Below are 21,003 nucleotides of genomic sequence, written 5' to 3'. Positions count from 1 at the left end.
ATGCTCCTAGGTCTCATTCCTGCCCCCTCACAATGCATGCATTCACTTCACCCTCCCCACTCTTCTCCACTCATTCATTCACATGCTTGAGTGCTAACCTGTTCTGAAGAGGTGTCCTCTTTCTGGCTTGGGTTGCTAGCCCTCCGACCATCTGAGCTTCTGCCCTCTATTCTCTCCCCCCATGCAGCACAGAAGAGTAGTGCCCCTTCTCCATTACCCCCACCTCTTCTGCTCTCCCACACCCTACAGTCCTGGCCTTGCTTCCTCTTTCCAAAGCTTGTTATTTTCAGAAAAGAGAACTCAGAGCTTCTGGCTTAGGCTGGAAGGGAATGCGGTGTGCCCTAAACCTGGAAGTAGGGGCAGCCACCTGTGTCTCCGCAAACTAGGCTTTCAGGGCCTTCACCCAGGCAGGAAAGCCACATCTGAGAAGGACCGAGGGTGGGACGGGAGCGCGCCCCAGACTTCAGGGGTCAGTGTCCTGCGGCAATGGTTGGTTGGTGAGAAGCCGCCTGGGTGCAAGGGGCCCTCCCAGCCGCCAGGGGTCGCGCTACAGGCGGTCGGGCGCTGGGCAGGCGCTGCCAGGGTCACCGCCGCCGGCCCGGGAGGTTGGGGGTTGGGGGGAGCCGCGGCGCCCGCGGTACGGGAGGGGGGAGGGGGGGTGGGGGGAGCAGAGAAAGCGGGGCGCGCGGAGGAGCACCCGGCCCCCAGCGCAGCGGGAGCCGGAAGGGCCGTGCGGCGCGAGCGAGCGGCGCGGCAGCACAGTCCCCGCGTGGCGCAGCGCAGCGGGGACGCTGGGATCGCCCGGATCTCCCCCCACGGCGCCCCGCGCCCCGGCGCCCTCGGCCGCTTCTTCTTCCTTCACTCGTCGCCCCGGCGGGAGCGGCGCCCGAGTCGGGTGCGACATGTCCGGGGCCGGGTAGCCGCGCCGCCCGCCGGCCAGCCAACCCGCCTTCCGAGCCACCCGCCCGCGGGCCGGCCGGCGGGGGAGTTGCGGGGCAGGCAGGTAGGGGCTGGACCGGGCGGGGCGGCGGGCGGGGAAGGAAGGGAGGGAGCGCCGGCGGGGCGGGGGCTCTCCCCCAGCTGTTCTCCGGCGCTGCACATCTGGTTCCGGTTCCTCTCTCCTGGGGAAGTGAAAGTGGAGGGGAGGGCGCAGCCCGGAGTTAGCTAGCAGTGCCCCGGCGCCCTGCACCCCTCCTGCGCCCGCGGGTCCTAGAGCTCGAGCACCCCTCCCTTCGTTCGGGTCACGCGGCGGCCGGCGCTGCTGCCGTCACGTCTCTGGCCGCCTGCGCGCCCGCTCCTCTCTGCCCTCCTGCTCCTTCCTCAGCCTCCTCCCGCTCGGCGCGCCCTCTGCCCCAACGCGAACTTCCCGCCGCCCGGCTTGTGGGCGTTGCGACCCGGAGTGGCGCCCCTGCCCCTTGCGTTCCCCAGGGAGAAAGGGCTGCCTTCTGCAGGACTCTTCCCTGGCTCGGTGAGGAGAGGCCCGGGTGCGGAGGTCCTGCCGATGGGGGCCACTCGCTCTTCTGCTGGTCTCAACTTCATGGCTCCCGCCTGCTGCCTTGGGCATAGGGCATAGGGCATAGGGCTCCCATTCGCCAGCACGGGACGAGGCATGGGGCTGTGTCCCAGAGCTAAATCAGGAGGCTGACGCTAACTCCTGGCCTCACCTCGCAGATGTGGAGACTAAATTAAGCTGGAGTTGGTGTGTGTATGTGTGTGTGGCCAGAGGCCAGGTTAAGGAGAGCCAGTTTGGCTACTGAGATTCCTTTGCCTCCTCTTCTCTTGGCAAGGGTGGGAGGTTAGGTAGGATTGTACATCCTGGATCCAGGCTGAGCCTCCTCTGCCTTGCTCCGGGTCCTTTAGTCTAAGGTTCCAACTTGGAATGATGCTGTGTTGGCACCTTCAACGGTACACCCCCCCCCCCCCCAGCACACGCGCGCACACACACACTCACACACCCATAGGCTGGCTTCCGCTGAGCTGCAGCTTCCCCTCCACTGTTTCAGGAAGTCACCTCCCTTCCCCTCTGAAGCGGCCCCCACGCCTTCGGTCCTCAGCTGCAAGCCACCCACCAAGCTCTTTCCCAGCTTCTGCACCCTGGGGCACCCCGGGACCCTTGGGGCTCCTACTCCCTGGGGTTGGGCCATGAAGGCAGGTGAGAAGAGTTACTGAAGACCCGTTGTGGGCCTGTTTCTGTCTCTGGGCTCCATGGAGGAGGGCTTGGGGATTTCTGGGACTGTCTCCCACTCTGCTTTGGACTTAACTGGGGATACCTAAGGATCCTGGAGGTTGGAGGGCAGTGTTTTTTTGTCAGATAGTGGAGCTAAGTTAGGAAAAAAGGACCCTTGAGTCTGGCAAAAAGACGCTTAAAGTTTGGGTTTTGTTGAGTCCTCACAAAAACCTAGAAGTGGGCTCTTTAAGAACATTAGCTAGCTCATGAGGTTCTTAGAATGTCAACTAGAATAGGAAGGCCAGAAACCCATAAAAAAACTGTAGTTGGCATGATGTCATGGCCAGAAGGAATGATGTCATTGCAGGCCATTACAGAAAAGACTGTGATCTCTGTTATGTTAGGGAGTGAAGTGGGGTGGGGTCTTTAAAAAGGACACAGAAACTATGATGTCAGAGCCCAGGTTAGCTGTGTGCGGTGGAGTGGAGTTTGGGTTCTTTGGGAAGAGGGCTGGTACCACCAAGAGGGAGGGTCCTGGTCTCTTTAAGGAGCTGTGGTGGGCTGTGAGGGCCTGGTGATGTCACAGGCGGGAGAGTTTAGGATTGGCTGACCACTGATCCTGCTTTTCCTTGAAAGGACTAGGAAGAAGAGGGAAGCAAGAGGGGGGGAAACTCCCTGGTTGCCATGGCAACACCAGCCTTCCTTGCTTCATCTCTCCCCCACTTGACCATTCCAGATGCAGTGAGTGAGGGGGGGGCCATGGCGGAGGAGCGGCCCCCCCGGCTGGTGGATTACTTCGTGATAGCTGGGCTTGCAGGGAACGGAGCACCCATCCCTGAGGAAACGTGGGTTCCTGAACCCAGTGGGCCCCTTCGCCCTCCCCGGCCAGCTGAGCCCATCACAGATGTGGCAGTCATCGCTAGGGCCCTGGGCGAGGAGGTGCCCCAGGGCTACACATGCATCCAGGCTTCTACCGGGGGCCACCCCTTGGAACTCAGTGCTGGGCTCCTGGGTGGAACTCAACCAGTCATCTGCTACCGGAGGGGGCGTGACAGGCCCCCCCTCGTTGAGCTGGGGTGTGTGCACCTACCCATGCTGGCACCAAGGGAGGCTGGGAGGAGAACTGGGGTGAGGCAGGGAGAGGGTATGGGATGAGGGATGTGCAATGGGAACGGGAAGGGAGTGGGCTAGAGGCCAGGGAGAAGGGCCTGAAGTTGTGCGTACTTAGTTCTCACACAGATTTGGGTGCCCATACTGGTGCTGCTACTTGCTAGCTATGTGACCTTAGGCAGGTTATTGAGCCCCTCTGGGCCTTTTCCCTCATCTGTAAATTGGGGGAAATAATACCTCCTCATAGCGTGGTTGAGAAGATTAAGTGAGATAATCCATATAAGGGACTTAGCACAGAGTCAATAAATGGTAGCTTTTATTCTTAGTATTTATTAATGAGCTTGAGAACCGTGGAAGGTTTGAGGAGTTGTTACTGATCAAGAAGTAGAGCCAAGGGCAGAAGAGGGGCACAGGATTTTGGAGGGCAGAGTTCAGCAAGAAGTGGGCCCTGGTGTTGGGGTTTGACTAGGCTGAGTAGGTAGGACTAGGTAGGCAGATCTAGCAGGACTGGGGTCTTGCTCCTCTGTATTGGACTTTTGACATCTCTTTCTGTTCTCTGTGCCAAGGGTGTTGTATGAGGGAAAGGAACGTCCCAAGCCTGGCTTCCAAGTGCTAGCTACGACACCCTACAGCCACTCAGCCAACCTGGCCCCTCCAGGCCCTGGGCACCCCCGCACCTACCTCACTTACCGGCGGGCAGCAGAGGGGGCAGGGTTGCATGCCCTGGGCATCACTGACCTCTGCCTGGTGCTGCCCAGCAAGGGCGAGGGCACGCCTCATACTTACTGCCGATTGCCCCGCAACCTCAACCCTGGCATGGTGAGTGGGGCCCTGAGCCAGAAGCTGAGACCTGCCCCATCTCTGTGTGACTGTGTGGACCCTGGGCACAAAGGGTATCCTAGGACCAAGGCGTCTAACGGCGGGGCGGGGCCCAGAGGCGTGACTCTCGTCTTGGGGGACTGGGATTAGTGGGAGTTATAAAGACAAAGACCACGTGGGGGTGGTAGAGAAAACGAACCCCAGAAACCTTTGTTAGCTGTGTATCTGCTTGTCTCTTGCCATTTCTGGGGCAGTGGGGCCCAGCAGTGTACCTGTGCTACAAGGTGGGTCTGGCCAAGGCCAACACGCTGGTGTATGAGGCAGGTGAGTACCCCCTCTGTCTCTCCAACCCCTTGACCCTCTGTGTCCCTCTGCCCTGGTGCCTCTTGGCTGGTACCTTCAGTGTCCACAGAACTCACTTCCCCTTTGCCGCTTGGCCCGTCTCTGGGATCCCCTGCTTCCTTCCCCTGGAGTCTGATTGACCCTACTCCTTTTGGGTACCCCCACTCTGCCGGGGGTGCAGAGCTGCTGGGCCGCTACCCAGAGGAGGACAATGAGGCGTTCCCGCTGCCCGAGTCAGTGCCCGTCTTCTGCCTGCCCATGGGGGCCACTATCGAGTGCTGGCCTGCCCAGACCAAGTACCCCGTGCCCGTCTTCTCCACCTTTGTGCTCACGGGTGCAGCTGGTGATAAGGTGGGTGTGCAGAGTGTGGTCAGGGGTCCGGGCTCCACAGGGCCCGCCTGACTGCCCCTCTGCCCCTGCCAGGTGTACGGTGCTGCCTTGCAGTTCTACGAGGCATTCCCGAGGACCAGGCTCTCGGAGCGGCAAGCGCGGGCCCTGGGCCTGCTGAGCGCCGTGGAGCGGGGCCGGGCACTGGGGGGCCGAGCTGTGCGCAGCCGCCGTGCCATCGCTGTGCTGTCCCGCTGGCCTGCCTTCCCTGCCTTCCGCGCCTTCCTCACCTTCCTCTACCGCTACTCCGTCTCAGGCCCCCACCGCCTGCCCCTGGAAGCGTGAGCACGAGACTTCCCCGGCACTGGGAAGGGTTATGAGGAGATCTCGGGAGGCCAGGAGAGATGGACGAGATTAGGCTGGAGCTGGGGGTGGGGGGACATGGGTGGGCAGAGGAGTGGGGATGGGGCTGTAGTGTGTGGCTGGAGAGTTGGTACACTGCAAAAGTGCCCCTGGCTGAGAGGCTGAGTGGGGCCTGAAATCCAGGCTACACTTGCTAGCTAAGTCCTGGCCAGGGGCTGTGCAGGCCCAGAGGGAATCTCTTTTGATTTGCATAAATGCTGTACATAATGGAGGCTCTGATGGCTGACACCAGTCTCGAGGTGGATCTCAGGGAGGAGCAAGGTTCTTGTGGACAGGTGAAGGAGAAGAGCAAGTGTGGCTGAATGAAGTAGACTGGGAGTCTGCCTCTGACTGGACCCCTCTCTCCCCCAGGCACATCTCCCACTTCATTCACAATGTCCCCTTCCCTTCCCCACAGAGACCCCGCATCCTGGTGCAGGTGAGAGCTGAGGCTGAGGCTGGGGCTGGATGGGAGGAGGAGAACTGCCAAGGGCTAGTCTTCACCATCCTGACCTGTGGCTCTTCTGTCTCCCAGATGTCTCCCTATGACAACCTGCTCCTCTGCCAGCCTGTATCCTCACCCCTGCCCCTCAGGTATGTGCCCAGGTTGGGGGGGCTTTGATGACCAAGGACATGGTAGGTGCCAGGCAGATGGGCACAGGTGTTGAGGTCTGTGCAGGCTGGGCCCAGGTGGTGTCTGTGCCCAGTGACTAGGGAAAGGCCTCCTGCTGACTCTTCCCCCACCTTGGCATTGCCCGCAGTGGTGCCAGCTTCCTGCAGCTGCTGCAGAGCCTGGGCCCTGAGCTGGCTATCACGCTGCTGCTGGCTGTGCTCACGGAGCACAAACTGCTAGTCCACTCACTGCGGCCGGACCTGCTCACCAGCGTCTGCGAGGCCCTCGTCTCTGTGAGTGCTACCCTGCCCAGACTGCCTTGCCTAGAGTGTTCCTTCTGGTGCCCCGGTTCCTACCTAGATTCTCCTTACTTTTCTTTTCTTGGGGAGGGTTCCTCAGCCTTTTACCTTTGGGCACGACCTACAGGACATACAGCTTCCGTCAGGAGCTCTTCTTTGGAGCCCAACTCCCACAGCTTCTCTCAAGAGGCACCACCCCCCAGGGCCAAGGCCCCCTCTCGTGTTGCCCCTACGCCCTGCTCACTGGTCCTCACTCCCTGATGCTTTAGATGATCTTCCCGCTGCACTGGCAGTGCCCCTACATTCCGCTGTGCCCGCTAGTGCTGGCAGATGTGCTGAGCGCCCCCGTGCCCTTCATTGTGGGTATCCACTCCAGTTACTTCGATCTGCATGACCCGCCTGTGGATGTCATCTGTGTTGATCTTGATACCAACACACTCTTCCAGTAAGAGGGTTGGGTCTTGTCCAGGGGGTTTCGAGGTGGGGGGCAGGAGAGGGCTGGTGTATGCAGTGTACCTGCTCAAAAGGAGCCTCAGGCAAAACGTGGAGGAGGCTGGCGAGGAGCCCCATCACCCTTTCTTCCTTCTGTTTATCTCACAGGACTGAGGAAAAGAAGCCCCTCTCCCCTCGGATCCTGCCCCGCAGACCCTGCAAGGTTCTGCTGACTACACTGACAAACCTATACCAGCAGCTGGATCAGAGTGAGGAGCGTGGGCCGGGGTGGGAGGCTGGAAACTGTCATTGACCTTGAACCTCCAGTTTGGGGAGGCCTGTGGGGAGCTGACCTTACTTGAGGAGGTTAGAGGAGTTAGGCTTTCATTTGGTGGAAGTGAGAGGAATTCAAATTCCAGTTTAAGCAAGAGGGAAGCGAATGTCACATTAATATTCCTGAATATGTCAGGGAGGTTGAGCTTGTCATTGGGGAGGCTTGAAACTGTTACCTGAAGGTAACTTTTCTTTTGTAAATTCTTTTTTAAAAAAAATTAATTAATTAACTTATTTATTTTTGGCTGCATCGGGTCTTCATTGCTGCATGCAGGCTTTTTTCTAGTTGTGGCGAGCGGGGGCTACTCTTCGTTGCGGTGCGTGGGCTTCTCATTGCGGTGGCTTCTCTTGTTGTGGAGCACGGGCTCTAGGCACGTGGGCTTCAGTAGTTGTGGCTCGCGGACTCTAGAGCGCAGGCTCAGTAGCTGTGGCGCACAGGCTTAGTTGCTCTGTGGCATGTGGGATCTTCCCGGACTAGGGCTCGAACCCGTGTCCCCTGCATTGGCAGGTGGATTCTTAACCACTGCGCCACCAGGGAAGTCCCTGAAGGTAACTTTTTAGTTACTATTGGTACCAGGTCTGTTAGGACCTGCCGGTGGTGGGGTAGCAACAGTGACTTCTGTGTGAAGGGCAGGGTTGAGGCAAGCCCTACGGGTGCTGGCCCTGATTCTCAGGCTGCCCTGGTTCCCAGCATATACTGGACCCGAGGAGGAGGCCTCCCTGGAATTCCTGCTGACAGACTATGAGGCAGTGTGCGGCCGCCGGGCCCGGCTGGAGCGCGAGGTCCAGGGAGCCTTCCTCCGCTTCATGGCCTGCCTGCTCAAGGGCTACCGGGACTTCCTACGCCCGCTCACCCAGGCCCCCTCTGAGGGGTCTCGTGATGTCGACAACCTCTTCTTCCTGCAGGGTAAAGGGGGCCTGTCTCTGCTTGGGGTGGGGGTCACGGGAGGGGTGGCCAGGGGCTGGGCTCCATGGGGAAGCCCGGGGGGACGAGGAATCACACAGTTTCTTGTTCCTTCACTGAGCACACGTTTTTGTGGGCACCAGCTTTGAGCTGTATGCTCTTCTGGGCTTGGAGAGGGGATAAGGGTACAAAGATGAACCAGCTGTGGCCCTGCCCTCTGGGAAGCCTTGGGCTTGGTGGGGACACAGTGACGCCTGTGGTGAGCCACCCCCATGGGCGAAACTCTATTCCCTTGGAGACTCCCCAGTCTGAGGTCCTAGGTGCCAAAAGATAAAAGGGAGGGATTCCATGGGACTGTGGTGCCGGGGTAGCTGAGCTGCTCGGCTTGGCGTGTGGTGTCGTGGTGCCAGAGGAGCCAAAGAGGGGATAACTCTGATGGCCTTGGACGCCAGGTTGGCAGGGAGCTGAGAAAAGGTTTCGGAAGGGGATGCCTGTGGTAGGGCCCCCTGGTAACCTTCCCCTCTGCCCCATTCTCATCTGTCAGGCTTCCTCAAGTCCCGGGAGCGCTCCAGCCACAAGCTGTACTCCCAGCTGCTGCACACACAGATGTTCTCGCAGTTCATCGAGGAATGTTCTTTCGGCTCTGCTCGTCATGCTGCCCTGGAATTCTTCGACTCTTGTGTTGACAAGGTATTGGGCATTATCCCTTCTCTTCATGCCCTTTGCCCTCTGCTCTCCTCTTGGCAGTCTCTGTTATCCCAGGTATCAACACTCTCCATCTCATCTGTGGCAGGGATGGTGCCCCTGGAGTTACACAGGGCACAGCCTGTGCAGCATACGTGACCGGCCTCGTAGACGTACTGCCTTCCCATTCCTCACTCCATCCCCCAGCTCTGTCTCCAGGGCCTTGAATCTGGACCCACTACCTCCTTCCCTGTGGCTGTGCTTTCCTGCGAGATGCTCATTCTCTTACCATCCTGCTCCAGGTCCACCCAGAGCAGGAGAAGCCGGAGCCAACACCCTTGGTGGAGCTGGAGGAGCTGTCAGGGAGTGAGCTCACTGTCTTTATCACACCTCCCGAGGAGCCGCCGGCGCCAGAGGGCGGTGAATCTACCCCCCAGTACTGGTGAGAGCCTCTTGTCCCCTCACTTGTTGTGAGGCCCCATGGGCTGACTTAGTGCCGACTGCTCCTGATGTTGCCTCTCTCTGCCCCTCCAGCTATGATGGGTTCCCCGAACTACGGGCTGAGCTGTTTGAGTCTCCTCAAGAGCAACCCGGGGCTCTGCCTGTGCCAGGTCCATCCCGTAGTGCCCCCAGCAGTCCTGCCCCTCGCCGTACCAAACAGGTAACCCGCAGGTGGGCCCCCCAGAGGCATCTGGCTCAGGCCAAGGGCTGCTGCTTCAGTTTCTTCATCTGTAAAATGGGTATAATAGTATTTACCCCATAAGGTTGTTGGAAGGTTTCAGTTATGTCTGGCACATAAAAGGCACATGAAATATTAGCTCTTGTTACCACTGTCATCATCCTCATCTTGATTTTCTGAGCACTCTGGGAAACCAGGGGCTTGCTGCCTCTTCCAGGGCACCTGCCCAAGCTCAGGCTAGGCATCTCTGCTTGGGGATCCTGGGCTGTGTGTGCAGCATCGCTCCCGCCTTGTCAGCGCACAGACCCTTCCTCAGGGAGGGTGCCGCTTCTCCCACACTATTTTAAGACCTGCCCTGCCCTGGCATTGTACTCACCCAGGTGTGTCCCCTGCCCTACCTAGGAGATGAAGATCGCACAGCGGATGGCGCAGAAGTCAGCAGCTGTGCCTGAGCTCTGGGCCCGGTGCCTGCTCGGCCACTGCTATGGGCTGTGGTTCCTGTGTCTGCCTGCCTACGTGCGGTCGGCGCCCTCCAGGGTGCGGGCACTGCAAACGGCTTACCAGGTGCTGCGCCAGATGGAGAGCCGCAAGGTGGTGCTGCCCGACGAGGTGGGCACCTGCGCCCAGTCCCAGGGGCTTGTGTAGGCATGGGAGCTGTGAGAGGGAAACTTGGTGACCATGGAAAGCAGAAGGGGAGCACGGGCACAAGTTGAGAGCTCCATCGCATTCATTGAATTAACGAGCATGTTCGGGTGTAGCAGTAGAGACTGCAGGGTGGCAGGGTCAGCAGGAAGGCTAGGTGGCTCTGAGGCAAGCCCAGGAGCTGCCAAGGGCCAGTGAAGTCTGTGAGAATTGGGGAGGCTGGAGAAGGGTGCTCGCTCAGACTTGAGGATTTGGGTTGGGAGTGAGTCCGCTCTCATCCTGCGCGTCTCCTGGCCCAGGTGTGTTACCGGGTGTTGATGCAGCTCTGCTCACACTATGGGCAGCCCGTGTTGTCCGTGCGGGTCATGCTGGACATGCGGCGGGCAGGCATCGTGCCCAACACCATCACCTACGGCTACTATAACAAGGTACCTAATTTGGGGTGAAGGGGGGATGGCAGCCTGTGCCGGGTAGGTGTGTGGGAAGGATGCTGCTCCCTGACACCTGCCGCTCTCCCCTCTCCTTGGAGATTGGGCCCATACAATCCAACAAGGTCCTGTCACCATTGTCACCCATTGTGCTCCTCTAGTGCCTTAGCACCTACAGACGGTTTTCTCATACTTGGCCGCTTTGATCTTCACCCACAATACCCCTGACAAGGAGGTTGGGCGAGTACTGCTACCTCCCGATGATAGCTAATCGTGGGAGCCAATATGCCAGGCCCTGTTCCAAATACATTTTCCACATCAAATCTTTTTTTTTTTTTTTCTTTTTGTGGTACACGGGCCTCTCACTGCTGTGGCCTCTCCTGTTGCGGAGCACAGGCCCCAGACGCGCAGGCTCAGCGACCATGGCTCATGAGCCCAGCCGCTCCGCGGCATGTGGGATCTTCCCAGACCGGGGCACGAACCCGTGTCCCCTGCATCGGCAGGCGGACTCTCAACCACTGCGCCACCAGGGAAGCCCACATCAAATCATTTTATCTTTACCACAGCCCCATGAAGTGGAATGATTATTGTCCCCATCTTACAGATGAGGCCATGAGGTTGCAGGGGCTTAGTAACTTGTCCGAGGTACCACAGTGAGTAAGTTAGGGAGTTAGGAGATGCACACAGGCACGCCGATGTTTCCTGAATTCAGGCCCTTAACCATGATACTAACCTATATTTCCTGTTTTTTAGATGAGGAAACTAATGACCCAAAAAATGAACCGATTTCTTCAAAGCCCATAGTTTATAAACAGCAGAGTCTGGATCCAGGTTGTCTCCACTGCTTCTGGCTTCCTCTAGAACCCCTCAGGGTGGCAGCGGCCAACTGTCTCTTCTGGGCTCTTGTTCCCGGCTGAGCCATTGGCAGGACAGTCCTAGGCAGGATGTCTGGAGGAGAAGGTGGTCCCTGGGGCTCCAGGTCAGGCAGTTGGCGTCAGGCTGAGGCCAGGGTATGGAAGTAGGCCATCTTCACGGGCACTGTGCTTGGCAGGCCGTGCTGGAAGGCAAGTGGCCGTCTGGTACACCGGGTGGGCGCCTGCGCTGGGCCAAGCTCCGGAACGTGGTCCTGGGGGCTGCTCAGTTCCGCCAGCCCTTGAGAGAACGGCGGCAGCGGTGGCAGCGTCAGAAGCAGGAGGAGGAGGCAGAGACAGCAGCACAAGAGGCAGGCGGCTCCCAGACAGGTGGGTAGGGGCTGGTGACACGGGCAGGGGGATAGGCATGGAGAGCTGGGGCTGGCCTAGTGGCTGGCACTGGGTGTTCTCAGAGTGGATAAACTATACTTGGCTGGTAACAAAAGAGATGAAGTTCTGCCTGGGAGGAGCCCTATAAATCCAGGTCCACTTAAGGAGCTCTGTTTTGGAACTGGGGGCTGGGTTTCTAGCTGGCTGCCTTTCAATCCCCTCTCTATCTTTTACAGAGCCCTATCTGGAGCGCCCCTCCCCTACCCGCCCCCTTCAGCGCCAGACTACCTGGGCTGGGCGAAGCCTGAGGGACCCTGCCTCGCCTACGGGGCGCCTGGTGAAGAGTGGCAGCCTGGGTAGTGCCCGAGGGGCACAGCCCACTGTGGAGGCTGCCGTGGCCCACAGTGAGTGCCCTTGTCCCACACCCCAACCCTCAGCCCCGTCAGCTTCCCTGACCACTTGCCAGTGAAAGAGGGGAAGGCCAGAGCCAGGATGGATGGGTGGTGCTTTGTGGTGGGCACTGTAGGCGCTGAGGGAATCTTGCCTGGACTGTCACCATGGTGGGGGCTGTGGTGCCAGAGTCTGTACAGTCAGGAATTGTGTTTACTCAGTTCCTGGAGGAGGGGCTGGCCTCCATCTTCCCTGATTCTTTTCTGCCCTGTAGTGATAGAGGCCTTGGGGGTACTGGAACCCCGGGGATCACCTGTGCCCTGGCACGATGGAAGCCTCTCAGACCTGAGCCTGACCGGGGAGGAGCCGGCACCTGGAGGCAGCCCAGGGGACGCAGGCTCAGCCCTGAATACCCAGTCCACTGAAACCCTGCAAGGGCCAAGTGGGCGGGTGCCCAAGGCTGGCTGGCATCAGGATGAGGCCAGCACCCCCCGAAGAGGGCTGGGTGCCCGCCTCCAACAGCTGCTCACTCCTTCCCGCCGCTCCCCTGCCTCTCGTGTTCCTCCGCCTGAGCTGCCCCCTGACCTGCCTCCCCCAGCCCGCCGCAGCCCCATGGACAGCCTTCTGTGCCCACGGGAGCGCCCTGGATCCACTGCATCCGAGGTAGCCAGTGAGGGGAGGGTCCAGACACTTTAGCACCGGGAGGCCTGGGGAGGAGCTGCTAACCAGGAGTGCCCAGAGAGGGCCTTGAGGGGTGGCTGAAGCCAGCATCCTGGGTGAAGAGGAGCATGGGTGTGGCTGACTATGCTTTCTCATGTAATGGCAGAGCTCAGCCTCTCTGGGCAGTGAGTGGGACCTCTCAGAATCTTCTCTCAGCAGCGTGAGCCTTCGCCATTCCTCAGAGCGCCTCAGTGACACCCCTGGATCCTTGCAGCCGCCTTCCCTGGAAGTGAGGATAACCCCTCCCACGCAGATGTGCTTGAACACACACATACACCACACCCATTCACTCTGTCAAAGGCAGGGGTTGGGGAGGAGGTGGGAGGAGCCTGGGCTGGGATGTGAAGATGAGAGGGGCTGGGGAAGGAGCACGGGCTCCTGAGCCTAGAGGCCGAAAGGGGCCTGCTTCCTGGGGTCTCCTTGCCTGCAGATCCTGCTGTCTAGCTGCTCCTTGTGCCGCGCCTGTGATTCCCTGGTGTATGATGAGGAGATCATGGCTGGCTGGGCACCTGATGACTCCAACCTCAACACAACCTGTCCCTTCTGCACCTGCCCCTTTGTGCCCCTACTCAGTGTCCAGACCTTTGATTCCCGACCAAGGTGCCCAAAGCAGGGCGAGTGCTGTGGGTGGGGCAGGGAGGTGGAGGTCCGAGGGCTGACCCTCCTGCTATCTCGCTGCAGTGCCCCCAGCCCCAAGCCTTCCTCTGCTGGTGCCAGTGGCAGCAAAGATGCTCCTGTCCCTGGGGGCCCAGGCCCTGTGCTCAGTGACCGCAGGCTCTGCCTTGCCCTGGATGAGCCCCAGCTCTGCAACGGACACGTGGGGGTAAGGGCTGGGCCAAAGGGGCACAAGCTGTGTGTGTGTGTGTGTGTGTGTGTGTGTGTGTGTGTGTGTGTTGCCCTGTGGGTGGCCCCAGTGATGCTGGGGAGAGGTAGGCATTGAGGGCAAGGGACATCCCGGAAGCTGTTGGACATGGTGGCCCAGTGAGAATTGTGGCTCTGAGGATGGGGCCGTGGTACATGCCCTCCATTGCCCTCCCACTTTGTGCCTGACAGGGTACCTCCCGGCGTGTCGAGAGTGGGGCATGGGCGTATCTGAGCCCCTTGGTGCTGCGTAAGGAACTGGAGTCGCTGGTAGAGAACGAGGGCAGTGAGGTGCTGGCGTTGCCTGAGCTGCCTGCTGCTCACCCCATCATCTTCTGGAACCTTCTGTGGTATTTCCAGCGGCTACGCCTGCCCAGTATTCTGCCATGCCTGGTGCTGGCCTCCTGTGATGGCCCCCCACCTCCCCAGGTCAGTTCCCTGATATGGTCCCTGCTTCCTCATCTCCCAGCTCTGTTTCTCAGTCCTCTGTGTCTTCAGTGCTATAGAAAGAGCACAGGCTTTGGAGTTGGTTGTACCTGGTTTGACTCCCGGACCTTTCACTTCACTACTCTGAGCTACAATTTCTCATCTGTAAAATGGCATAAGCGCCGCCCCCGCCCCCCAGACAGGGCTGTTGTTAAGGCACTTAGTGTAGTGCCTGGTACCCAGAGAATAATTTGTTAATGTTCATCTATTTATTGCTCTATTCACTGCACCAATATTTATTGAGCACCTTTTAGGTTCCAGGCAGAGTTTTAGGCACTAGGGATGTAGCAGATTACAAAACAGAGTCCTTGCTCTCAGTAGAGCTTGCATTCCCACGGGGAACAAGAGTTCCTTTCTCTCTTCTCTTTGGCTATGTCCTGTAATGTTCCTGTCTCTTGGAATAACGCCTGTCCATTTCCTGTCCCCTGCCTCCCACCCCATGAGCCTCTCTCCTTTATCTTGGCTCCCCGCAGGCCCCGTCTCCTTGGATAATGCCTGATCCAGCATCTGTGCAGGTGCGGCTGCTGTGGGATGTCCTGACCCCTGACCCCAACAGCTGCCCACCTCTCTATGTGCTCTGGAGGGTCCACAGTAAGTCTGGTATTTGGCCTAGGATGGGAAGGGGAAGGTCCCAGACTTAGAGGGCTCAATAATCCTGGCTACCTTCTTTTTTTTCACCCAGGCCAGATCCCCCAGCGGGTGGTATGGCCAGGCCCAGTACCTGCATCCCTTAGTCTAGCATTGCTGGAGTCCGTGCTGCGCCATGTCGGTCTCAATGAGGTGCACAAGGCTATAGGGCTCCTGCTGGAAACTCTAGGGCCCCCTCCCACTGGCCTGCACCTACAGAGGTATCGTGTTCCTATCTGAGAGGTCCCTGGTCTGTCCTGGGCTCCATACCCCCTTTATCTCACTTATACCCTTTTGCCTCCACTCTAGGGGCATCTACCGTGAGATCTTATTCCTGACATTGGCTGCTCTGGGCAAGGACCACGTGGACATAGGTGAGGGAGCAGGCAGGGGGCTGAGGAGTTTAGGGATCTGGGGCCAGGTGTGGAAGCTTGGAATCCTAATATACTGACCTACCTCCACCCTCTTTCCTAGTGGCCTTCGACAAGAAGTACAAGTCCGCCTTTAACAAGCTGGCCAGCAGCACGGGCAAGGAGGAACTGAGGCAGCGGCGGGCACAGATGCCCACCCCAAAGGCCATTGACTGCCGAAAATATTTTGGAGCACCTCTGGAATGCTAGGGACCCTTAAGCTTCCTTCTCCAGCCTGGGCTGAGGAGGTGAGGGAGAATGGATTCTAGAGATAACCTGCTTCCCTGTTGCTTTCATAGAGGAGTTGGGAATAGGCTGGGAAGCATGCCGAGCCGTAGGCTCTGAATGGGGGCAGCAGGAAGAGGGGCCCACTGTTACCAAAAGTCACAATTCCCCTATCTCCAGCCTGCCCTCTGTGCTCATGTTGTTGTTGGAGGAGGCCTGGGGGGAGCTGGCACATCTCTGTTTCGCCTCATCCTATACCAGGAACTCCTCTCCAGGGTACCCACAGATCTGCACTGCCCTGGTCATTTTATAAGTTTTTGTTTTAAAAAACAACTAGAAAGATACACAGCTACTGAGCCTTTGCCCTGAATGGGATGGAGGGATGTCATTCCCCACCAGTGATGGTCCCGCTTCCCTAGAGTTGCCGAAGGAGCCCAAGGCTCTCCATGCCTTTCTACCTTAGTGTTTGTATTTTATTTTAAGTTATTTATTCTGGAGCCACAGCCTCCTTGCTTATGAGGTTCTTATGGACAGTGAGAAAGAGAAGGGAAATGGGCCCGCGTGGTCCAGTGGTTTGTAGCTCCTTGAAAGTTAGGAGGTGGGAGCTAGAGGAGTCCCAGGCTCCCCTTAGGAAAAACTGGTACCCCTCTAGTCCTGATCCTTTCTGTCCACTCCACCTTGGGGAATGCTTCACCCACCCAGGGCCCTGACTGTGCAATAAGGATTGTTCCTTGCGAAGTTTTGTTGGATGTAATATAGTAAAAGCTGCTTCTGTCTTTTTCCTTCTGCCTCCTGTTCTCTGAGTCTGGGATAATGGTGGGGGATACCTCACTTTTTCTCCTGGCTGCACATCCTCCTTTTCACCTTTGCATCCCTTGCTGCCTTCAGGCACGCACTGCTTTCCCTGACCGGGTCTGGTTCTGGTCCCTTGGGGCACAGGGAGTTCTTGGAGCAGGAGAGGGGTGAATCCGGTGCTGGCTATGGTGGTGCCAGTCTGTGTGGTACTTCCGGCCCTCCCACACAATCACCCCCTTGTCCCTCATCTGTACCCCACACAAAGACTCCATTCTCTGGGGGCCCTGAGCTCATCTCTGCCTTCTTTCCTCTCCCCACAGCTTCCCCCTCCCAACTTCTCCAGTACCTCCACAGGGCAGCTCTCACGCATCCTGGGAGCCCTGGAACTCATTCTAGGCCTCCTTAGTTGCTTTAGTTGAAGGCAGTACTCTTCCAACCAGGGACTCAACCTGGGGACAGCACCAGGAAGACAGGGGCAAGGATTAAGGGGCTCACTGCGTGTGGGCGCCAGGCATCCAGGCATCATTTTTCTAATCCTTTTGGTCCACTCGGAGTTCTCCCTTTCTTTCCTATATAATGAAATAAACACAGGAAACACTCCTAACAGAGCTGCAAAATCAGTTACCAAAGGGAATTAGCCAACAAAACAGAAATATCTTGGGGAAGGAGGGCAGGAGTGTCAATGGAGGAAATAACTTACATGAGCCTCTAGCGCAAATTCCTGGGGGTGGATATCGGTGGATGAAGAGAGCCATACTACTTCTGAATTCTGGGACCTTCAAGCCAGAGGATGCGTCCGCATCCTAACTTGAGCAGTGTCCTAAAGGAGCTGCAAAGGAGGGGCTTAGGAAATGCCATCTGTTTTTGCCAGGGACTAGGAGATGCCTTCTTCAGAGGGGAACCCTCATGTCACCCCAGGTTCTGATCAGACCTCACTCCCTAGAGTCAAACTTTCCCTGTATCATCCCCAACAACCTTCTGCAAAGTTGAGTGACTTCCTTCCTGAGAACATAAGTTTCTGTTGAGTGTAGCATGCCCAGCTGTGCACTGAACCGTCTGGAATTATAGAGCAAATTTTGGGGCTCAGTCCCTACCTTAATAGAGCATACAGTCTTCCTGGTCTAGAGTGCCCCAATGATGACTCTGCCTCCCAGCTTATGCTTCTCATTTTTCAACAGGCCTGTAGTCAGATGGGTGGAACTACAGAATTCTTTAACCGCGAGAGAACCTGGGGATTCCAATAGCAAAGTACTCACCACAGCATCTGACATCTCTGTCCTGTGGCTTAGGGAAATGTATGAGGGGCAGGATAAGTCCAAATTACCTGGCCCCATTTCTCTTCCCTGACTTTAGAGTGTGTAGGTTTGAGTATGACAAATTTTAGTTAAATCTTGTCTCTGGCACTTACTAATTTTATTACATCAGACAAGTTACTTAACTGCTGTGCCTCAGTTTTTCCTCATCTGCAAATTGGGGAGGTTGTTCAAAGATTAATTATATAATCTACATAAAGTGCTAAACACACTCAATAAATGTTAGCCACAAAAAGAAAACGAACAAACACAGCCTGCATAGGGCAAAGTCATGTCCACTACACCAGTGGCCTTGGAGCTTGATCGCTCCAGATTGAAAGTTCCCCCTCCACGGCCTGATTTTAATTTTGCTGAAAGGCATTTTCTCAGGCCTCACTAGTATCTTCCTCAGGCTAGTATCTTCCACCACTGTGTTTCACATATCCTTGCAGCCCTTGAAGAATGGCCCTTCAGACAGCAGAGAGTGCCCTGGACTGATAATGGACAAAGCAGCAGGTTAGGGAAAGAGGGCTGTACCTTCCATGAGGGCAGTGACTTTGTCCCATTTACTGTATATCCCCAGCACATAGAAGAGTATCTAGTCACATAATAGGTCTTGTATCGTGTGTGAAATAACCGAGCCAGTGAAGGAATTAAAATGACATAATTTTCAGTGTGGTAAAAGACAGGTACTACAAGTAGAATACCAATCGAAGCTGAATTTTGAACTAAGAGGGTGAAATTGTTGGAAAAGTCAGGAAAATTCTCGTAATAGTTAATATTATGTTTACTGAGTACTTACTATGTGCCGAGCACTATCCTGAGCTTTTTTTTAAAAAAATATTTATTTGTTTGCACCAGGTCTTAGTTGTAGCAGGTGGGCTCCTTAGTTGCAGCACATGGGCTCCTTAGTTGCAGCACATGGGCTCCTTAGTTGCGACTCGTGGGCTCCTTAGTTGTGGCATGCAAACTCTTAGTTGCAGCATGCACGTGGGATATAGTTCCCTGACCAGGGATCGAACCCAGGCCCCCTGCATTGGGAGCATGAGGTCTTACCCTGTGCCACTAGGGAAGTACCCCTCTGAACATCTAAAATGTATATTTTATAATCCTCACCATTACCCTATGAACTAGGTACTCATCAAGCATTCCCATTTTAAAGATAGGGAAAGTAGGGCATAGAAACTAGAGGTTAAGTAACTTGCACCCAAATCACACAACTGGTAAGAGATCCAAACCCAGACAGTTGGACTCCAGAGACCATGTTCTGAAAGCTCCAGAGACCATGTTCTTGGAAAGAGAAGGTGTTTTATCCACTTTATAATTGGGGCATGCCTCTGCATGTGTGTGTGTTCGGGGGCCCACCTGTATTTTTGTGGACATGTCCTTCATTAGTTTCGTTTCTATTGCACAGCATGACTTCTAAATGATTCGAAAAAACACATTCTAGTGCTTCTGTAACCAGTCATTTCTGGGTTCAAACCACTGCTTAGTCACTAATTAGATGTATGACCTTTTCAGGTTTCTTAGCCTCTCCGAACCTTTTTTTTTTTTGCGGTACGCGGGCCTCTCACTAACGTGGCCTCTCCCGTTGCGGAGCACAGGCTCCGGACACGCAGGCTCATTGGCCATGGCCCACGGGCCCAGCCGCTCCGCGGCATGTGGGATCCTCCCGGACCAGGGCACGAACCCGTGTCCCCTGCATCGGCAGGCGGACTCCCAACCACTGCGCCACCAGGGAAGCCCCTGAACCTGTTTCTTGATCTACCTGGATTCAAATTTCAGCTCTGCCACTTACCATGTGTAACTTTGGGCAAGTCATTTGATCTGTACCTCATTTTCCTCATCTGTAAAATGGGAATAACAGCATCTACCCCACAGAGTTATGAGGAATAAATAAAATAACACACGCATAGCTCTTAAAAGAATAAATAAGGATGCATATATAGCACAATGCCTCAGTCTCTTTTCCCAAAACGTTAGCTATTATTATTCCTTCAACACACTGACTCTGATACTTGGTCCCTATCCTCAGATGCTCGAGAAACGCTGAGAGTTTAGGTGGGCCTAATTGCTTTGGGGAAGTAGGGAGGCTAGCAGGAGTTGGGCCTTGAGCTAAGTGGAGTCCGTGGAGTGGGAGGCTGTTTCCCTCACTGTGAACCTGACCAGACCAAGAGATCCCGAGAGGAACTTCGAGGGCTCTGCACGGCGTAATTTCTCAGCAATTTGGCTAGCTGCCTTTTTTTCTCCTGTCGTGGTTCAGTCACGACAGGACCATGCTGGGATACAATGAAGACCAGGAAGCTCAAGGCCTTTGGCAGATGGAGACAGGCCACGCCCCAAATAGACTGCAAGGCCTGAGCGCCTCAAGCTACTTCTATCGTGAAATTTCTGGATTCTGTCGGGATGAAACACCATCCAACACAGAGCCCAGCGCCGCTCGCCAGGCTCCATCTTTAGAATTGGAAGAATGAGAACAGGCCAAAGGGGAATCCCGGTTTTGGGATACTGGGGTACGGCGGCTGCCTGGGGACCAAAACGTCTCTAAGGTAAAGTTGCAGCCTGAAGCGATTTTTTGACCCCCGACACTTAATGGGCTGCTGAAGACCCGGATGTGTCTGGGACTGGCCGAGGTACCCATTAACGCGCCCCCGCTAGACCATCCCCCTCCTCCGTTTACGATTGGGTCTTAGGTACGCCAATCATCACTTCTCCAGCCACTCACTCTTCAAGGGTGGGGTGTAGCCCCGGCATCCTGTCTCCTATTGGTATGGCTGAGAAGAGGAGGGCGGGGAGGCCGGCTCAGGTCGCCCAATGGGCGTCGTGGCGTGTGGGAAAGGCGGAGTCGAGGCGCTTGGCAGCTGCCCAATCAGCGTCCTTGTTTGTGTGGTGCCGCCGCCGCCGGTGCAGCCGCCGCCGCCGCCGCTGCCCCCGTCTGTACCGCAGTGTCTGCTCCGCCCGCCCGCCCGGGTCCGGCCCGCCCCCCTCTCCCACCCCCGCCCCCGGTCCCGTCAGCGGGGTCCGGAACCTACTGTGCCGTCGCCTCTTCCTTTTTCGACGCCGCCGCCGCCGCCTGGGGAGGCGAGCTAGCCGGGAGTTACACCGCCACCGCCAGGTGAGGAGCTTTGGCCTAGGCCAGCCTGACCGCCCGCCCGCCCGGGGGCGGTGAGGAGCGAGGAAGGGAGGGAGGCTGGGAGGAGGCGGTGGTGGCGGAGGTGGGGGAAGGGAAAGGTGGAGGGGCGGGGGGAGGGGAAGCGCCCGCGAGCCGACGCCCGCCCGCGCGCCCCCGCCTTGCGTCCCCCTCCCCCCACCCCGGCACTGCGCGCCCCCGCCTCGCGCTCCCCCTTCACCTCATCCCCTCCCCCCGCTCCGCGCGCGCGCCCCGGTCTTTCACTTCGGCCTCGCGCGCCCCCAGCTCGTGTCCCTTCATTTCTTCTCCTTTTACTCTTTCTCCCCTCCCTCGCGCCCCGTTTCCCCCGCCTTCCCCGCTTTCACTCACTGCCTCAGGCCCGCCATGCTCCCCTCCTTCCTCTCTAGCGCGCCCCCCCTTAACTCTCTCCACCCCCAGTGGTGCCCTCAGGGTGCGGGGGCCGCTCCCTGCTCTCAGTCTTGTGTTTGCTGGCGGTTGGGACAAATGGGGGATCCTTAAGGGTGAAGGAAGCACGGGATGATTACCTTTCTTAAGGCGAAGGGATCTGGAACGCAGAACCTTACTCCTTTATTTCATCGTCCACCGTTCCCTCGTCCTCCCTTAGAAGGGAATTGTCTAAGCCTG

At 57.2% G+C, this 21,003-nt stretch overlaps 2 protein-coding genes across 8 annotated transcripts in view; both read left to right on the top strand.

Moving 5' to 3' along the window:
* The first annotated feature begins 675 nt into the window (after positions 1 to 675).
* DENND4B (DENN domain containing 4B) lies at positions 676 to 15,923 on the top strand. 6 transcript variants are annotated; one of them, XM_032639558.1, is made up of 29 exons: positions 676 to 1,003; positions 2,004 to 2,152; positions 2,904 to 3,243; positions 3,844 to 4,096; positions 4,351 to 4,420; positions 4,620 to 4,789; positions 4,862 to 5,106; positions 5,540 to 5,606; positions 5,703 to 5,761; positions 5,929 to 6,073; positions 6,349 to 6,524; positions 6,680 to 6,780; positions 7,536 to 7,751; positions 8,293 to 8,438; positions 8,735 to 8,874; positions 8,967 to 9,093; positions 9,514 to 9,720; positions 10,053 to 10,181; positions 11,233 to 11,422; positions 11,659 to 11,826; positions 12,087 to 12,478; positions 12,639 to 12,761; positions 12,963 to 13,132; positions 13,214 to 13,355; positions 13,586 to 13,822; positions 14,353 to 14,470; positions 14,562 to 14,727; positions 14,816 to 14,880; positions 14,981 to 15,923. In XM_032639558.1, the coding sequence occupies exons 2-29, from the start codon at positions 2,143 to 2,145 to the stop codon at positions 15,124 to 15,126; spliced, it is 4,518 nt and encodes a 1,505-aa protein (XP_032495449.1). In that variant the 5' UTR covers positions 676 to 1,003; positions 2,004 to 2,142; the 3' UTR covers positions 15,127 to 15,923. The 6 variants fall into 6 exon arrangements, with proteins under 6 accessions (XP_032495449.1, XP_032495466.1, XP_032495482.1 ...); XM_032639550.1 differs by lacking the exon at positions 676 to 1,003 and adding an exon at positions 1,152 to 1,468; XM_032639566.1 differs by lacking the exon at positions 676 to 1,003 and adding an exon at positions 1,153 to 1,468 and having other exon boundaries at positions 12,087 to 12,475.
* A 4,185-nt stretch (positions 15,924 to 20,108) lies between these two features.
* The window catches only part of GATAD2B (GATA zinc finger domain containing 2B), an 88,632-nt gene continuing 87,737 nt past the window's right edge, over positions 20,109 to 21,003 (top strand). The window contains exon 1 of one of the 2 annotated variants that reach the window (XM_032639634.1): positions 20,109 to 20,343. The gene's annotated coding sequence lies outside the window, so the exon portion shown is untranslated. The remainder of the gene's footprint in view (positions 20,344 to 21,003) is intronic. The other variant, XM_032639640.1, reaches the window with a different exon arrangement.

Source organism: Phocoena sinus, chromosome 1 (assembly GCF_008692025.1).
Source record: "Phocoena sinus isolate mPhoSin1 chromosome 1, mPhoSin1.pri, whole genome shotgun sequence".
Classification (NCBI taxonomy): domain Eukaryota; kingdom Metazoa; phylum Chordata; class Mammalia; order Artiodactyla; family Phocoenidae; genus Phocoena; species Phocoena sinus.
The sequence above is the reverse complement of the archived record's forward strand: the minus strand, read 5'-3'. Positions and strand labels throughout refer to the sequence as shown.

What these genes read in the sequence shown, in the direction of transcription:
- DENND4B (XM_032639558.1), top strand. An exon ending in ACCTTTGATTCCCGACCAAG is followed by an intron (nt 13,133 to 13,213) that starts GTGCCCAAAGCA and finishes ATCTCGCTGCAG; the next exon opens with TGCCCCCAGCCCCAAGCCTT. An exon ending in ACTGGCCTGCACCTACAGAG is followed by an intron (nt 14,728 to 14,815) that starts GTATCGTGTTCC and finishes CCTCCACTCTAG; the next exon opens with GGGCATCTACCGTGAGATCT.